The sequence below is a fragment of the Cololabis saira genome, chromosome 15 (genome assembly GCF_033807715.1).
Source record: "Cololabis saira isolate AMF1-May2022 chromosome 15, fColSai1.1, whole genome shotgun sequence".
NCBI lineage: Eukaryota > Metazoa > Chordata > Actinopteri > Beloniformes > Belonidae > Cololabis > Cololabis saira.
Genome location: NC_084601.1, coordinates 30,119,129 through 30,138,698, shown reverse-complemented (window position 1 = coordinate 30,138,698; position 19,570 = coordinate 30,119,129). Strand labels below are relative to the sequence as shown.

The following is a 19,570-nucleotide window of genomic DNA, read 5'->3' as shown; positions in this document are numbered from 1 at the left end:
AACATGAAGCATCACGATCTGATTCCTCTGCTGCAGAAATAAAGACAACTTGTGCCGACGGGATTATCCAGGTGCAAACGTGGGAAATAAAGAGCAAAGTCGCTGTAACTCTGAGTGTTGCAGCCGCAGGAGGAGAAACCGGTCTAGATCCCGGTCCATCACCGGGGAAACACTTAATGGATCCTGCAGCACCTGCAGCCGACTCCATATCAGACTCTGAAAAGTTGCCTAAACATTAAATACAAACTTCATTCATTCAACTTCATTCATTCATTTCTGAATCACATCAGTTCGTACCAACCAACCTTTCCGTGACTTAGTTTTATTTTAAAAATACAACTTTAGAGAACCGTTTTTTCGCTGCAAAATGTATTTTCATGTTTTTCTGTCCAGATCTGGCTTTTATTTCGAGTAGGCGTCCAATACGGTCGTCATGGTGACAGTCAGAGATGTCCGACCTGTCAGCAGCTCCAGCTGAAAGCATCATGTTGGTCTGAACCGGAGCACCTGGTCCAGTTCAGGGCAGAGATCCAGGTCCTCTTGGTACCTAAACCAGCTGATGGTCCAGTCTTGGTCCTGGACCATCAGATCAGTGTGATCTGATGCATCAGCAGGTTCCTCTAACGGAGCCAAAGCTCCATCAGGATTTGCAGGTTCCATCGTTGAGCTCCTGCCTTTAGTTGTTTGTTCAGATCATGTGGTTGATTGTGAGATTGTTGCAGCTCCACTCGTGTGTAACTTATCTGGTGATGTGGGGACTGTCGTGTCCTTCACGTGTGGTCGCAAACTTATTGTTGACGTCACGTTTCCTCATATTTTGGACATCGCCAGTGAGTGTCGCCAACGGAAAAAACCTCAGAAAAGTGCGTACGCCAGACATGATTTGTGCGTGAAAAACTTTCCACGTTCAAATCACTTTTCGAACATCCGACCGTGAGCGTAGAAAGTGGCGTACGCATGTTTTTTGTGTGCCGCACGTTTTGTACATGAGGCCCCAGAGCACCACCAGAGCTCCACCAGAGCTGGATACGTGTGTGCCCCCCCCCCCCCGTGGGACAGATACGTCCCCCCGGGTGCTGTGGTAACAGATCAGGCCTCGTGAGCGGCAGCAGATGGACGTGACACTTTAAAACGGGGTCGAGGTCATATTTCAGCGTTTCAGGGCGGGGGGGGGCTGTCATGTATTAATTAAAATCCAAATGCCCCGTATTGATCGTGTTATCAGCCCCGCGCAGCCCGGGCGGCCGGATCGATCCCCCGGTGATTTATGATCATTTCCTAGACACATCCTTTTGTTTGCTTATACGAGGAACCGGAGCGACACTCTTCAGAGGTGGAGGTGGAAGTAGAGGTGGAGGTCTGACGAGGAGGTGGAGGTCGTAATGTGTAGATGGATGGATGGATGGGTGGATAGATGGATGTGTAGTTGGATAGATGGATGAATGGATAGATGGATGGATGAATTTATGGATGGATGTGTAGATGGATGGATGGATAGATGAATATTCAGATGATGGATGGATGAATGGATGGATGGATGGATGGATGAATGGGTAGTTGGATGATGGATGGATGAATGCGTAGATGGATGGATGAATTTTAGGATGGATGTGTAGATGGATGTATGGATGGATGGATGGATGGATGAATGTGTAGATGGATGGATGAATATTCAGATGATGGATGGATGGATGGATGAATGAATGGGTAGTTGGATGATGGATGGATGGATGGATGGATGGATGAATGGGTAGTTGGATGATGGATGGATGGATGAATGGGTAGTTGGATGGATGAATTTTAGGATGAATGTGTAGATGGATGTATGGATGGATGAATATTCAGATGATGGATGGATGGATGGATGGATGATGGATAGATGGATGTGTAGTTGGATGATGGATGGATGGATGGATGGATGAATGTGTAGATGGATGGATGAATTTATGGATGGATGTGTAGATGGATGGATGAATTTATGGATGGATTGATGGATGGATGGATGGATGGATGGATGGATGGATGATGGATGGATGAATGGATGGATGGATGGATGGATGGATGGATGAATGGATGGATGGATGGATGGATGGATGATGGATGGATGGATGGATGGATGAATAGACGGAAGATGGATGCTCCATCCATCCTCCGTCGTCTCAAACTTTCCTCGCGAGTCTCGCCCCGTCTGTCTGCATTTATCTCCAGAGTTTGTTTCTTCTCCTCTGATGGCGGCGGGTCAGGAGCCATTATCCTGTCAAACCTGCCTCTCAAGGCTCAGCTCTTCGCGGCAGCGCTGCATTCCTCAGCCAGCAGCCGCTGACCGGCCGCTGCATCTGCGCCTCCTCCCAGCCTCCTCCCAGCCTCCTCCCAGCCTCCTCCCAGCCTCCTCCCAGCCTCCTCCCAGCCGCCGGTAAATCACCGGCCTGTAATCTCCCCGCGGAGGAGAAGTGGCTGCTCTTCAAATCTCTTCAAATCTGCCGGCTCCATTTTCCCCTTAATGCGGACAGTGGATCATCCGCGGTGACAACCTCTCTCTCAAAAATGACCCCATAACTTAAATACAGCAAATCAAAGGTCTCACTTTCATTCGGGCCGAAGCATTCCTACACGGGTTTACAGAGTAATATCCAACTGGAGTAACACACACTCGGAATTAACTGGTAAATATGAAAATGTGGCAAAGACGGAAAAGAAATATGTTACTTTGAAAGTTGTGCTGGATGTCATGACAACGGAGCAGCTGACATCCATCACCAGTACTTTCAGAAGCACTTTCAGATCGCAGGAATAGTTTAGTTGGTTTTCTAACTCCTGGAAATGCTTCCACCTCTGATTTGCGTTCACACCACAGGATTTAGAGCCAGTCACAGTTCATAAAACTACTTTTGTAAGTCCTCAGAAAGCTGTGACCGATTTATTAATCCGTGATTCATTAATTTCTACAATATCTTGTAGTATTCATAGGCCAGTACTTGAGATTCAGGATTCAGAAAACTCTTCTGGAGAATAGTTTTTTTCTAAAAATGAGCTCTCAATGACATCACAGAGGGGGGAATTCCTAATATGGTCACGTTCTCAGTCAATGTGGGACTACGAGAGGTTCAGAGACCGTTTTAAAGGTGGAAAGACGGAGTATTTTTATTCTAGTACCTTATTTAAGGAGTTTCAGTTTTGTTTTCAAGACATTTTCAAAGAAATATGTTTTTATTGTTGATAATTAAATGATCCAATCATGACTCAGCGGATGGAGTTAGTTTTCCTGAGCAAACCAAAGCCATCCGTGGTCCAGTGTTTGTACAATTAATATGTTTGATTATGCTCTGTGAGTTCTCACGTCGCTGCTGAGATGTGACGTTCACTCCAAGCGAAGCACCAAGTAGGTGAAGTGATGACGCCGTTAACTACAGCTGTCACTCAAAAACACACATTTCTGCTGGATATAATTTTACCTGATCGGCTGCAAACTAATCCAGACCCTGCAGTTGTCACAGATAAGGAAAACTGTTGAAACCGGGTTGTAAATGTGTTGATTTCTGCAGTAAATCAGTTTGAAGGAGACTGAGCCGCTTCCGGACGAGGCCCCTGGTGGTCAGCAGAGGAACTGCGTTTTTCTTATTTCCTAGTTGGCAGCAGATGGAAGTCGCTCCTCCACAAAGATGAAAGATAAATGACTGTTTCCCACGTGTATCCATCTCAGGAGCAGCTAAAAGATCTAAACGTTGTCAGTTTTTTCTTTTTCATTTCCAATTTACAGTTACAAAACATTAAAAAAAATCCAATTAGTGACTATAAATTTAAAATGTATGATTTTTTAAAATTTATTTGGAAGATCAAGTCAGAGTTTTTCTTTATTAAGTGTATAATTTGTAAACATGTGCTTCATTATAAATAATAAAATCATATTAAATGGTGGTATAATATAATGAAACACCATAGTATTAAAAAAAACAAAGTGGTTAAAGTATTAAACAATTTATTTGAGTTCAGGTGAAACTTAAAAATATACTTATTCTATAAAGGAATTTAGAACTGAATTCTGTCAAAATTCTGTATCATTGCACCTAAATGTTTCTATATGATCATTTTTATCTTTTATTTTTATTTGCTATTATTGTTTATCTCTCTATTTCTCATTGTTCTTAACATGTCTATATTGTGAAGCACTTTGAGCTGCAATTCTTGTATGAAAGGTGCTATAGAAATAAAGTTTATTATTATTATATTTAAAAGATCAAGTTGGACTAAACCAAAACGAGCTGCTCAGGTGAGTTTCCTTCTCCTCTCTGAAACGGAATCTCCTGCTTTTGTTCTTCAAACATCTTCTCAGCATATTTCCAATCAAAAGCTGAGTTGAACCCAGAAGACACCGCGCAGCCAGAAGTTGCGGGTTTGATTGTAGCGGCGAGGCCGCTTTACAAGGGATCAATATCAAATCAAGGAGGGTCGAGTTCCCAGATAAGCGGCGGCTATTCATCATAAGTCTGCGGAGACCCGGCGGGTCGGAGGAGGAGGATATGTTCCTTATCTCCCCGCAGCAGAGGAAGAGGCGACGCACCGATCAATACCGGGCTGCAATGATCAGCCGCTGATTCCGTCCAGCTGCATCTCTTAATATCACATCATTACAAGTTCCCAAACAAAAGGGATTACAGCTCTGCTGAAGTCTTCCTCGTCTTCACAAACTCAGATATTAATCCTGGTGAGTTTGGTTTGGGTTTGAGCTGAAACCCGGTGCAGGCGCGCCTTTACGCGCTTCTCCATCATAAAGATGTTGGGGAGCGCGTTGCTGGTCCAGATTGTGGGAGGTCTCCGTGGCCAGCGCGGCTCGGGCTGCTGCACCCCCCGCGGAGTCCCGGCAGCAGCCTATCGCAGGCGGCCATGCAGCCCATATGATGCCCGGGGCGGAGGCGGAGGCAGCGCAGCGGGGCCGGTGGCCCGGACGGAGCCGGGACTCGCACTTCAGACCGCCGCCGGTGTGAGATCAACGCCGGACCTGGGACTTTACGGACTTTACGCGCGTGTCTGACCGGGATCTGCGTGGATTATTAATTAAGTAATTAAATAATTCATCCGATTTACGGTGGAAAGTCCCAAAGTGCGCGAACGAGACTCAAACGGGACAAACGAGGCTTGATTTTAGAGCCAAGTCCTCGGAGAGGAGGCGGATCTGGACCAAACTGAGTCTAAATACGTTTTATGTTTTTCCGATTCGTTTTATACTTATACACTTTGTGCTGCATTCTATGCATGAAAGGTGCTCTATAAATAAAGTTGGATTTGATTTGATGAAGTCGGAGCCAGAACTGATCCGAGGCTCGGGAGTCGGACCCGCGCGTCGGAGCCGTGCGTAAAAGCGCGTCCGCCCGCCGGACAGGAAGTGCACTGACTATTATTGAACCCCATCCCTCATCTGAGCGCCCGAGCTGACTGGACGGCAGCCAATCCCCCGCGGGAGGTTCAGCTCGCCTCGTCAAAGCGTGATCCCCCCCTCCATCATAATTACTCTGACATGCGCAATCTGCAGGCGCGCGCCCGGACCAGCCGCCCAGCGCGTATTTCACGGATAACGGGGTCCAGTCGCAGCTGGTGGATGAGTGTGCGGGAGCAGCGAGCACATCAGCCACATGTCCCGCCGCAAACAAGCCAAGCCGCAGCCGCTGCGGGAGCGCGGACCCGCGGCCGGGAGCGGGAGCGCGCCGCGCTGCGCGGACGGTAGGAGCTTCCAACTCTTTTACTGCTGCTTTTATCAAAATCTGAAATTAGATGAGAGTCAAACACATTTATTTCTTTAATTATGTTTTTAATTATTAATATCAAATTTTCCAGTTTTGTTTTTCAGTTCTTCCAAATAAAAACGTTTCAGAGCAATTTTAAAATAAATCTCGATGTTTTTTGAAGGATTCAACCAAAATGTATAAAAATAAAATAACTTATCGTTTTATATATGAAACAAAATTCCTGCTTTTTTTGCCTTTTACATTATGTAACAGAAATGAATAATTAATTAGTTGTAAGAATTATTTAACACGCTCCAAAACAAAGACAATTATTTTCACCGTTTTCTCTGCATAATTTTATCTTTATTCCCAAAATGTAGATAAAAGCTAAATTAGAAGCAGCCAAACCTTTAAAAACAATGGCTTTAGAATCTCGTCTTCAGGAAAAGGCCTTTATGGAAAAATTTTAGTTTATTTGAATAAATCAGGTGTAAAAATAAAGGAAACACACCTGGGATCCCTGCAGGAGCGGAGAGGTAATTATGCAGCTGGAAACATAAAGCATTAATTAAAAATAAAAAAAACAAAAATGTACACTTTTGGGGCAAAAAGCTGTGAATGAATTTAATAAAAACATAAATATGTCCTATAAGATCTTATTTCTTACTACTGGTGTAGACTCCCAGCATGCCTTCTGTTGGTTAAGATAATAGTTCTGAAGGTTCTGTTGATGTTGTTCCGTCTTTATGTTTGTGGCGGCTTCGATGGAGGCGGAGGTTGTTTCTGCAGAGCCGTTAGAAACCAAGAAGGGATGTATTCAGGTCTCTCGAGGAGCCGAGAACAAACGCGTTAAATCATCTGGTCGAGGTTTTATCTGAGGGAGGACCTGAAGTGGGTCGCCCCCGGCAACCAGCGAGGTGGAGGTCAGGGGGGTCGTCTCAGGAGAACCTCGAAAGTTTTCTGCAAAGTCACGGCGTTCCCAGAACGATCCGGGAACCAGGAACCATCAGAACCGGGAACCTGTCTCTTTGGACCGGGACCGAAAGCGACTTCCAAGCAGGGAGAGAAGAAGAAAAAGGCCAGTGTGTGACGGAGCGCCAGCAGATGTGTTTGTGGGTGAAAGTAGGACTGAGAGCAGATTTAAAGGTGTTTGTTTTAGCTGCAGCTGCTGGCTCCTCGTCCCGGATCCAGAACCAGAACGGCGTTCCCGGCCTTCCCGGCTGGCCCTCGCCGCCGCCGCTGTCGGCCTGCATCCTCTCTGATCGCACCAAGATCACGAACTGTTGCCTCAAGAAGAGTCTCGTTGTTCATTATTTAATATAAGAATTAAAATCATACTTTCTTTTTTGCTCAAAGCGTCAGAGAAAAGGTCAGATGGAAGCAAAATACAGCAAAAAATGTATTTATTTATTTAAACTCAAGTGCAATCCTTCCTTTCATTTATGAATTGACCTTATAGAGCTTATAAGTACCAGCTTATCAAATCAAATCAATTCAAACTTTATCTATACAGCACCTTTCATGCATAAGAAATGCAGCACAAAGTGCTTTACATAAAAACAATACGCAAGCATAAAACTTATTAATGTCCTGCCTTATATTCCTTATATTCAGTTTATCATTTTAATATTCAGTAAAGCAACTTTTATATTCAGCAAACCTTCTAAATCAAAACATTCAGATTCAGATTTAAACTTTCAGAAATGCTGCTTTTCTTTTCTTGTTTCTCACCGGTTCAACGAGCCGAGAGCCTGAAACTCTTTTCATTCTTGAGGCTTCGTTGTTGACTTTCCTCCATCTGCTCCGCCGTCGGCGCCGGCTGAGGTCCAGAACTGACTCATCTTCAGTCTGGTTCTGGTTCCAGGTGTTTTTAAGAGGGGGTGGCTCTGACGGCGTCCGCCGACTTGACCTTTGACAGGGGTCAAGTGGTCCGGATAAGAGTACAATGGCCACGGTTACATGATGTTTTTTAATTCGGAATTAATTATTCCGAATTAAATAATTCCGAATAAACTATTTTCCTTGGAGTTTACATGGAAATAGTAATTCCGAATTGAGGTTTACATGGAAAACATGTTTGATCGGCTTTATCCAATTCCGTTTAAGGTCTGGGGGTGGGGAAGGTTCTGATTGGATAGGGGAGCGGACCGGAAGTTACGTCTACAAACTTAGCCGCTACAACTTTGAAAAGCTCACCTTTTTATGTTTCCTGCCATTTGTTCTTTTAATTATTTCCAGGTCCTCAAAGCTATTTATTAAATAAATTGTCTCTGCTCTTGACCACTATTTACTGCGTGCTGCCATCTTGAAACTTTGTTTGGAAAACAAGCCCAGCGCGGAATATAAGCGTCATGGAGACAGACGGGCAAGAGAACGAGCAGCGCAGAAAGACCGGAATTAATTTAAAGCTGAATGAGTGTATACATGATCGGAGAATTATTCTATTCGGATTTAAAGTCGGAATAACCACTTACTTGGGAATTAAGTTTAATTCAGAATGGCCATTTTCATTTGGAATTAAGTGTTTACATGGTAATTTTTACAAATTTTAAATCTGATTTAATTTTAATTCTGAATTAAAGAGGAATTAAACTTCCCATGTAAACGCACTGAATGAGACACGTGACCTGGCGGCCCCTGAGGCCCGGGACGGGGCCCGGGGGGGGGGGGACCTCGCCGTCGCCAAACACCACAAAAACACTCGTAAATCTGTTTCTGGGGGCTTTGAAGGCGGGTGACGGTTTAAATAAACGCCGCTGGAGCTGGAGACGGTTTTACGGCTCCAATCACAGCTGATCTTCTCTTTGTTTTCCCTGGAAGAGGATCTGAGGTGGACCGGACCGGGCCAGGCCTGGAGTCGGGCCTGGAGCGCCGTGTTTGCCGAAGCGCCTCCTCGGACCACCCACCCGGAGAGGCTCCGGCCCGCTCGGCTGTCGGAGCGGCTCAGTTCTGGTTTCAGGCCCCCTCATCCGGGTTCCGGTTTGGGCCAGACCCATGAGAGTCGGACTCATCCCGGGCTCCATCAGAGTTCTGGGAACCATTAAAGAGCCGGTTCTGGTTTGTTCTGTCAAAACAGCTCAAGGATTTTAACTTCCTGGACAACGAGACATTCTGGTTGTCTCTGGTCCGGTTCTCCCTGGTCCGGTCCTCCCGGCTCATACGTGTTTCATGAATGACCCATACAGGCCGGGACGTCTTCAGGCCCGGTAAAGCATCAAGCTCTGTAACTCTTTACGTCTTGTAGCTTTTCTCATGAAGGTTGGATTACTTAACCCCCGTCTGTCGCTGTAGCAACGTCAAACTGAACGCCTGCTCGCTCGTCTCTGTTCAACAGAAACGTCCCTTTTTCTTCCCGGTTCTGCTCAGAAAGTCTGTTGTTCTTGTCCTGGGCCGTTCGTTGACCTGAACCCACAACTCCACCGGAAGCTGCTGTAATGGTCTAGATTTGAGGAGCCGAGTCCAAGTTCACCTCTGAACTATTGTAAAATGTTATGATTTTGGAAAACGAGATACTATTATTATTATTATTATTATTATTATTATTATTATTATTTTATTTATTTTATTTTATTTATTTATTTATTTATTTATTTATTTATTTATTTATTTATTTATTTATTTATTTATATTATTATTATTTACATGGGAAGTTTAATTCCTCTTTAATTCAGAATTAAAATTAAATCAGATTTAAAATGAGTAAAAATTACCATGTAAACACCTAATTCCGAATGAAAATGGCCATTCCGAATTAAACTTAATTCCGAAGTAAGTGGCTGGTTTATTCCAATTTAAATCCAAATAGAATAATTCTGCGATCATGTATACACTCATTCAGCTTTAAATGAATTCCGGTCTTTCTGCGCTGCTTGTTCCCTTGCCCGTTCCGCGCTGAGCTTGTTTTCCAAACAAAGTTTCAAGATGGCAGCACGCAGTAAATGGTGGTCAAGAGCAGAGACGATTTATTTAATAAATAGCTTGGAGGACCTGGAAATAATTAAAAGAACAGATGGCAGGAAACATATAAATTGTGAGCTTTTCAAAGTTGTAGCGGCTAAGTTTGTTTTTCTTCCGGTAGACGTAACTTCCGGTCCGCCCCCCTATCCAATCAGAACCTTCCAAACCCCCAGACCTTAAACGGAATTGGATAAAACCGATCAAACATGTTTTCCATGTAAACCTTAATTCGGAATTACTATTTCCATGTAAACTCTGAGGAAAATAGTTTAATTTGGAATTATTTAATTCGGAATAATTAATTCCAATTTAAAAAACATCATGTAACCGTGGCCAGTGTGTCATCTGCGTTGCAGTGATGGTGGCTTATAAAAGGTTTAACTCTTCTACGTCTGTCGGTGAACGTGGTCTCGTTCTCGTTGTCGTGGCGGGACGTTGGAGACGCCGTCTCGCTGATGTGTTTGTGGGAGATAAAATATTGACTTGGTTCTTGTTCGTTTTCCTGTCCAGGTGTTGAGTACGTGCCCGAGAGGGAGGACGGGGCCGGAGGCCGCCGCTGCAGGGACGAGACGCTCATCTGCCACAGATGCTGCGCCCAGTTCTCGGCGTGGACCGACCTGAGCGAGCATCAGAAGTCCTGCAGGGACGACGCCCCGGTGCTGGTCGTCAGGAACGACGGTGAGGAGGGGGAGGAGTCTCCCGCCGGGCCTTCGCCGGTCCCCGGCACGCCGTCCAGCGAGTCGTCCACGGACGCCGGGTTCGAGCTGGGAGAGACGCACGACCACGACAGCGTGGACCCTCATGAGGAGGGCTGGGACGACGCCATGGAGCTGGAGCGTTGCCCAGGCGACCGATGCAGCGCCGCGTCCAGCACCAACGTGACCCTGGAGATCCTGCACAGCACCCGGGTGGCGGTGGCCCAATTCTCCCAGGGCGTCGGTGGTACCGGCCCGGGGGGGAAGGCGGCCACCGCCGCCATCCCGGTCATCATGGAGCACCTGCTGGCGCTGCAGCAGCAGCAGGTGCGCCAGCTGCAGCTCATCCAGCACATCTGCAGCCAGGTTGCCGTCATGAACCGGCAGCCCTCGCAGGCGGCCCTGAACCCGGCGCCCCGGTCTCTGGGTCCGAGCCTGCTCCCCCCGCCCTCGGTGTCCAATGGGCAGGACGCTGCATCTCTGACCTCGGTGTCGGAGGACTCGTCGCCCCCCGTCTCCACGTTGCTGCCCCCGTACCCGGCCTCCCGCGGCGGTGGTCGTGACGCCACTCCGAGCCCGTCCAGCCCGCTGCCGCCGGCCCAGACCGGCCTCCTCCCCCCCTCCGCCGCCAACCTGCCGTTTCTACCTCACAGCCCCCCCGGCGGCGTCATCTTCCCCAACCCTCTGGCGAGCATCGCGGCCACGGCCAACTCCCTGGACCCACTCGCCGCCCTGATGAGGCACGGGAAGGACAAGCCGCCCGTGGCGCCATTCGAGCCCAGGCCCCTCCCGGACGAGCCCTTCTTCAAGCACAAGTGCCGCTTCTGCGCCAAGGTGTTCGGCAGCGACAGCGCGCTGCAGATCCACCTGCGCTCCCACACCGGCGAGCGGCCCTTCAAGTGCAACATCTGCGGCAACCGCTTCTCCACCAAGGGGAACCTGAAGGTGCACTTCCAGAGGCACCGGGACCGATACCCCCACGTGCAGATGAACCCCTTCCCCGTGCCGGAGTACCTGGACAACGTGCCGACCGGTTCTGGGATTCCCTACGGGATGTCCATCCCCCCGGAGAAGCCCGCGTCCTCGTGGCTGGACAGCAAGCCGGTCGTGGCGACTCTCCCCGCCGGCATCAGCCCTCCTCCTCCACCCTCTGGTGCCGGCCCGGTGGGGTCAGGAGACCCGGGTGAAGGTGCGTCTCCGTCGCCCGTTTCCGAGTCTCCACGGCCTCATCGAGGGACAGAGGGAGCCGCCAGCAGCCCCGAACCCCACCTGTCGGCATCGCCCGCCTCCAGCGCCTCCCCCCTCCCGGACTGGGCGGATCCGCACCCCCCGTCGGGCGGCCCGCCGGACTACATGCAGGCGTCCGAGACGTCAAAGCTGCAGCAGCTGGTGGAGAACATCGACAGGAAGGTGTCGGACCCCAACCGGTGCGTCCTGTGCCGCCGCGTCCTCAGCTGCCAGAGCGCCCTGCGGATGCACTACCGCACCCACACCGGCGAGCGGCCCTTCAGGTGCAGGGTGTGCGGCCGCGCCTTCACCACCAAGGGGAACCTGAAGACCCACGTCGGCGTCCACCGGGAGACGATCCCCCCGGCTCGGGTACAGCACTCGTGCCCCATCTGCCAGGAGAGGTTCACCAACGCCGTCGTCCTGCAGCAGCACATCCGCCTGCACATCGCCGGGCGGATCTCAGACGCTGCCGCCACCGCGGTGGTTGACATGGACGCCGACAACAACCTCGACAGCCTCAGCAGCAATGAGCTGAGCGATGACACTTCCATGGAGGAAGAGGAGGAGCAGGTGGAAGACATGGAGACATCCAAACCCTTCATCCCTCATGGCAGCTCTCCTCCGAGCCCCGTGGCCTCGAGTATTGCCGCTCTGGAGAACCAGATGAGGATGATGGAGTCCACCTCCATCTTCCCTGTCAAACCCCTGACGGACAGATGTTCGGAAAACCACCGGCTCAATGGCGACGGCATTTCCTCGGAAGGAAAGGTGGAGAACTTCGGGGAAATCAGCCCACGTTTGTCCGACTTCCCCGTCTCGTGTCCCACTCAGAGCTCCGAAGGCACAGCGGTGAAATCGTCAGAATCCCAGGAGCCTCCGGCCGTGAAAACGGAGACGTCCGAGTCTCCGACTTCACCAGTACAGGATCCACGACCGGTGCTGTCCAGCCTGTGCGTGAAGGAAGAGAGTCCATACAGCGTGACCTTCCAGCTGAACCAGGAGAGGGGTAAGTCAGATCTTTACGTTTGCAGAAATATTTTTGTGGTATATACTGTAGGACCTGCCATTGTTTATGGCCGATAGTCGAACCTCGGATTTAGGAGGAACAATGCGGTTTTCGTCGCGGTCGTGGGACACTGGACCAGCTCTACACCCTCCGCAGGTTGCTTGACGGTTCATGGGAATTTGCCCAACCAGTCCAAATGTGCTTTGTGGATCTGGAGAAGGCATTTGACCGTGTCCCTCGTGCCATTCTGTGGGGGGTCAGTGAGTATGGAGTCCGGGGGCCCTCTATTAAGGGCTGTCCGGTCTCTGTATGATCGGAGAAGGAGTTTGGTTCTCATTGCCGGCAGTAGATCAGACTTGTTCCCGGTGCATGTTGGACTCCGGCAGGGCTGCCCTTTGTCACCGGTCCTGTTCATAATTTTTATGGACAGAATTTCTAGGCGTAGCCAGGGGCCGGAGGGGATCCGGTTTGGGAACCTCAGGATTTCGTCTCTGCTTTTTGCGGATGACGTTGTCCTGTTGGCTTCATCGGACCGGGACCTTCAGCATGTGCTGGGGCGGTTTGCGGCCGAGTGCAACGCGGCAGGGATGAGAATCAGCACCTCCAAAACCGAGGCCATGGTTCTCCATCGGAAAAGGGTGGCATGCCTTCTCCGGGTGGGTGGAGAAGTCCTGCCTCAGGTGGAGGAGCTCAGGTATCTCGGGTCTTGTTCACGAGTGAGGGAAAGATGGAGCGTGAGATTGACAGATGGATCGGTGCAGCATCCGCAGTTATACGGTCGATGTACTGGACCGTCGTGGTGAAGAGGGAGCTGAGCCAAAAGGCGAAGCTCTCGATTTACCGGTCAGTCTACGACTTGTCCTGTGCTCATGTCTGTCTTGGGAAAAGGTTCTTTTTGAGTACAGGCAATTTGGTTGTTTGGACACAGTTATATTCCTGAATAATGAATAATAATGTTGACCGCAGACGATTTCTTATTTGTGTGTTTTTATTCCAGCTGGAGGTCAGAGCCTCCCCGACCTCGGCACTGGCGCCTCGCCAGGCGGCGTCAAAGCGGAGGTCAACGGTCAGCAGAGGCGGCCGCCTCCCCTCAGCATCCACATCACCGCGGCCTACCCGGCGGCCGGCGGCGCCGTCGTTAACTCCCTGCTGGGCCCGGCGCCGCCACGCCGGACGCCAAAGCAGCACAACTGCAACGTCTGCGGGAAGAACTTCTCGTCGGCCAGCGCCCTGCAGATCCACGAGCGAACGCACACCGGCGAGAAGCCATTCGTCTGCGCCGTCTGCGGCAGGGCGTTCACCACGAAGGGCAATCTGAAGGTACGGTGATGTTTGAGGGACCCTCTGCTGCTTAATATCCAGATGAGTCATCTAAGTAATAATCTGTTTCATTACGAAACAAACGGGTCCATCATCTTCTTATTAGTGAATGAGACTTTCTGGTATTCTAAGAACACATTCAAAGACGTCTATAGAGGGAATGCGAATGACGTCACAGATGCGACTTCACAGTGGGTTTCGCCCACTGAGTGGCAGAAAGACTGAGTGGCAGCTTAAACTTTCCGTTTGAGCAACTCGAAATCATCTAAAATGGGAAAGAGCTGTTGTGCGATCGACTGTACTCATAGATTTAGCAAGAAATCTGAGTTATTGTTTTACAGACTGCCGAAAAATAAGCTTAAGAGATACAAATGGATCGCTGCAATTCGCAGAAACAACTGGATTCCAGGCACCGAAACATGGATTTACGTTGGATTTTTGGGTAGCCAACATTAAACGGTCAAATCATAAAGTTCGGTTTCCTCATCACTTTAATTTCTACAAAAAATCCTGCTTTGAAGTAGCTCGATCTCAAGAGCTTCAGTTCCGTTGGACTACAGCCCGGCTAAGGTGTAAACACGGCTGTTAAAACTTCAATATCGGCCGGATTAAGGCAACAATTCTACATCCTGTTAGTACATGTAAACATACTGGGTGAAGTGGTGGCGATGAATGAGAAGAGCCAACTAGGACACAAAAAGGACGTCATCTCCAGCGCTATGTCAACACCTTCTCCCCCAGCAGGTTTTTGAGGCCACCCGGAGTAGCTAACCCACGACAGGAACATGTCATGGCCTTGTTTGGCTTCCCCTGTGGTTTTTTAAACGTGCTATACAAATAAATTTGATTGATTGTAGAAGTTCCTGAAAATTGTTGTTACGAGGCCATGTCAGGTCGTTGAGAAGTGTCAGAGATTTAGGCTACGCCAAACTACCCAAGACCCTCTCCAATGGAAGCAGCCTTATAGAAGGCGGTTGACACAGTCATGTCTCAGTGGGACTCCAAATTCCTCCATTTGGTTCACTATTGATATCACAATTCTCCTTTAAGAGTGTAATCTCTCGGACTGAGGTTACCAAAGTGGTTAGGAAGCTCCTTAGTTGCAAGGTACCAGGGGCGGATGGGATCTATCCAGAGTTCCTTAAGGCTCTAGATGTTGTGGGCGTGTCTTGGTTGACACGCTTGTGCATCATTGACTACGTTTACATGCAGTCGAAATTCGGGTTACGGTCAATATTCCGGTTACGGAAACATTCAGAATAATCTGTTTCCATGCGTGAGCAAACAGGGTTATCCCTGTATACATGGTAATTGTAATCATTTGGGATATCTGGATCAAAACAGCGACGCACGGAGAACGTCATGACGCAATGCCCGTCATTTCTGGCGTTCGTACAAACCCTGCTTTGCGCAACTTTTCGCTCACCTTTTTGTAAATCTCGCTATCCCGGTACTTTCTACCGTCTACAAATGCCAAAATGCTGATATCTTTCATTACATTTATGAAGTGATAAGTCTCCTCCTCACTCCAAAAGTGTGGCACCGTGAGCTTGTGTTTCGCCATGTTTATTGTTTCAGTACTTCCTGGACTCAAAAGACCAAGATTCCTTGCGAAAAGAACATGCGCAGAAAACAAATTCCTGTTCCTTTTGATGGGGATATCCCGTTAGGCGTATACATGATCAAATATGTTTTTACATGGCTGTGCACGATCGGGTTATTGCTAATATAATATTCCGGTTAGAAAAGGGTTATTGACTGCATGTAAACGTAGTCATTGTGTGGACATCAGTGCCTCTGGATTGGCAGACCAGGGTGGTGACCCCCCTCTTAGAGAAGGGGGACTGAATGAGGGAAGAATGGAGTGGGATATTGACAGACGGATCAGTGCAGCGTCCACAGTGTAGCTCTTCATGGTGAAGAAGGAGCTGAGCTACGTCAGCCTACGTTCCCACCCTCAGCTATGGTCACGAGTTGTGGGTAGTGACTGAAAGAAGGAGATGACAGATAAAAGCGGTGGAAATTAGTTTCCTCCGCAGGGTGTCCAGGCTTTCTCTCAGAGATGGGAGGAGAAGCTCAGTTATCTGGTAGGGACTCCGCAACGAGGAACCAGGTGAGGAGGCTCGGCATCTGGTGAGGATGCTTCCTGGACACCTCCCTGGTGAGTTCTTCCAGTCTTGTCCCACTGGTAGGAAACCCAGGTAAGACCCAGGACACCCTGGAGGGACTATGTCTCTCGGCTGGCCTGGGAACTACTTGGGATCCCACCAGCTGATCTGGGTAAAGTGGCTAGAGCAAGGGAAGTCTGGGTTTCGCTGCTGAGGCTGCTGCTACAAGCCATGATGTTCACTGTAGCTCTGCAAGCTGGTCTCGTTGTTGTCTGAGGTGGAGCTGTAAACCACGTTTCCAAAGACAACTGGTTGGGAATGGAAGTCCAACCTTACCGTAGCTGGTTGTTGCTGATAGCAGGGATGAAAGTCCACGACAGCTAGACGACATTAGATGACATTTTAACTTTGAAGTGATTTCTTAAGATGGAAAACTTTGGTGTTGCTTTAAACTACCGGTAACTCAAATCAGAGAATGAAGTCTCTCTTACCCCTTTTCCACCAAACCAGGGCTGTTCCGGTTCCCTCAACTAGGAACCAGCTGAGAACCGGTTTGCTTTTCCACAGCTCGGGTGCTAAGAGGAGCCACGTCATTACGTCGCTGCAAACGTCAGTTGCGTTGCTGCATTTGCATTGGCATGAAAATTGGGCTAATATGGGCATGGTCCACGTAGCTCCTCCGTGGACACATCTCTAAGGGTGCTTTCACACCTGTGGCCCGTTTGTTTTGTTCTGATTCAGGGGCTAAATTGATACAGTTGTTCCGTTTCTCGTTTGTCGAGTTTGTGTTCACAAGGCAAACGTCTGTACCGTTTCAAAGCTGTTAATAAATGCCATGCACGAACCAGGTGCTCTCTGATTGGTCAAATGAACGCGGAAGGAGTTTCCTCTTCCACACCCCGGGATAAACAACACGCCCCTTTCAGCGCAGTGCAGACTGCAAGCGCCGGCTTTAGGTTGATTTATGGTTCCGCGTTACACCAACGCAGAGCCTACGGCGTAAGCTCTGCGTCCATTTAACGCGGAACCATAAATCAGGCTTTACCCATTAATTTATGTGCGCTCAGCGCAGAGCAGAGCTCAGCGGCGGGCGAGAGGCTGCCTGCCGCAGCGTTTGCGCTGCGCAAACCCTGCCCGAATTGAACATTTTTTAATTTCACTGTGCCGCGCTCGAACAACATCTCTGCACGTCCAATAGGAGAAGAGGTGGTGGAGGCTGCACCGACTCCTCTCCTTGCGCCGCAGTCGCACATACACATGAATGGAGTTGTATCGGTTGCTGTGTCGATTATGTTCTCACTACAAATAAAAAAAATGTTTCAGGTCTCGAATGGAATCGAGCCGAGACCACCTCTCCTAGGCGATCTCGGCTCGCTTGTTTTGTGCCGTTTCAGAGCGCGAATGCTGTGTTCACATATACCAAACGATCCGATCTTTAGGGGGAAACGTTCCCTGTTCCGGAACAACTGCTTCAAACGGGACAGGTGTGAAAAGCACCCTAAAAGACAGGTTGTCTCTTCCTCAGACCCATGATGCTTTCCTGCATCCAGATTAATTCTTATTTCAAAATGTCTCCGTCTCCCAGTCTTACTATTGCCGTTGGTCTTAATATCTCCGCCCCCTCCGCTTACGTAAGCGGTTCTTTCCTCTAGACCAGCAAAGAGTTGGTGCTACCTTGGAGCCGTTTTTTCTGGCCCATAACCAGTTCTTTGTCAGTGGAAACAGAAAGCCCGGTTCCAAACTTAGCACTGGCCCAGAACCAGCCTGGAACCGGTTTGGTGGAAAAGGGGTATCTTTGTCTGTTAAAATAACAAACTTCATCTTTGATGTGTTGGATGTGTCTTCCAGGTCCATATGGGGACTCACATGTGGAACAACGCGCCGGCCAGGAGGGGCCGGCGGCTGTCGGTGGAGAACCCCATGGCCCTGCTGGGCGGAGAGGCGGTGAAGTTCGGGGAGATGTTCCAGAAGGACCTGGCGGCCCGGGCGATGAACGTGGACCCGGGATTCTGGAACCGCTACGCGGCTGCAATCAGCAACAGCCTGGCCATGAAGAACAACGAGATCTCGGTGATCCAGAACCGAGGCGTCGCTCCGCTGCACCCGCTAAGCGTGGCCATGGACAGAGTCGGCGGCGGCGGCGCCTCTGGGCCCTTAACCGGGCTCACCAAGACCGGCATGGACCTGGGGAGTAACAGACATTTTTCAATGCTGATTGAAGACAGCAAAGAAATAGGAATCAATTGAACAGAAAAGCTGAATGTGGATGGAATTCTTATGCAAATTATTAAAGACATTAAAATATTTGTAAAACCTCTTGTTTTTTCTTGTACATGGACTTTAAAACAGAACTTTTTATCAGACAAAGAACGGTAGAATACTCCCATTTTACAGCCATGTTTCGATGTATGGTCCTCTGAACATGGAGCATTCGCTCCGATCAATAATGCAGAGTTTATTTTCTCCTCGGAGAGAGGTGCGCTAGCACAATGACGACGCAACCAGCTCACACATTCCCACAAAATGAATCGTAAAGACCCGTTTCCAGTGTTTTCATGAGAAAATGTCGTCCGTAAACGCAGTATTCACTTGGACTGAATAAACACCTGTATTTTCAGTTTTATACTGTTGTCTCATTTTGAATTGATTTGATTTTCATTGAGTATCACTTTGTTAATCCCCGAGGGAAACTATGTTGTTGCAGTATGAGTCACTGAGGAGAATATATAATAAAATAAAGGCATATAAACAAACATCAGTTGACGATCTGTTGGGGAGCAGGAAGTGTAGCAGCGAGAGGCTGGTCTCCAGAAATCCTCAAGGGTGGGTGATGTCACGCCTAACATTGATCAGTAACAGTCCTCTCAGGTGAGTCCACCTTTAATTAGAGCTTTGTGTTTATAACAGCCTTGTTTGTATAAATATATGAATAATATTTGCATATCGTTATGATTGATTAAGCATCAGGTCCATTTCAGTGATGCTGATATACGGTGTAATCTGATTACTATAATGGTAAATAATGTCATTTCAATCTTTAATGTTTAAAATTCAGATTTCATCTCCAAATTAAGTCCAATTTAAATCAGTAACATTTACTATTCATGACTTTTCTGAGGTGGAGGGGGGTGTTGGAGGCTGGTTATTCTGGTAGATACTTTTGGATTAGTTAGTAGTCGTGTCAATCCTTAATAGCACTGGAGTCAATCCTCCAATAGTGTAGAAATAGCGGTAGTGCAGTCGCCACACTTATCTGATCTCAGCTGATGGATGGAAACATTTATAGTGAGTTCAGCATCATCATCCACTTCTCTGTGTTATTGTGCTGCAGTTGAATACAAGCTCATATGGAAACTAGCTGAACCAGGATGGAGTTGATGTTCTACAATCACGCAGGATCAGGAAATAACTACAGATCTAGGCTGAGAACAGGAACCTGACACACTCACCAGAACTGGGTGATAGAATAACCTTGCATCAACAACATGAACGCATGAATCCTTCGTGTCTCGCATCACTGGTTCAGGTTAGTGG

General features: G+C 48.5%; 1 protein-coding gene across 1 annotated transcript; it reads left to right on the top strand.

Annotated features, from left to right (window-relative positions):
- Nucleotides 1-5,295: 5,295 nt before the first annotated feature.
- sall3b (spalt-like transcription factor 3b) lies at nucleotides 5,296-18,757 on the top strand. Its single transcript, XM_061741281.1, has 4 exons — nucleotides 5,296-5,715; nucleotides 10,188-12,608; nucleotides 13,606-13,928; nucleotides 17,885-18,757. The coding sequence occupies exons 1-4, from the start codon at nucleotides 5,628-5,630 to the stop codon at nucleotides 18,281-18,283; spliced, it is 3,231 nt and encodes a 1,076-aa protein (XP_061597265.1). The 5' UTR covers nucleotides 5,296-5,627; the 3' UTR covers nucleotides 18,284-18,757.
- The last annotated feature ends 813 nt before the right edge of the window (nucleotides 18,758-19,570 follow it).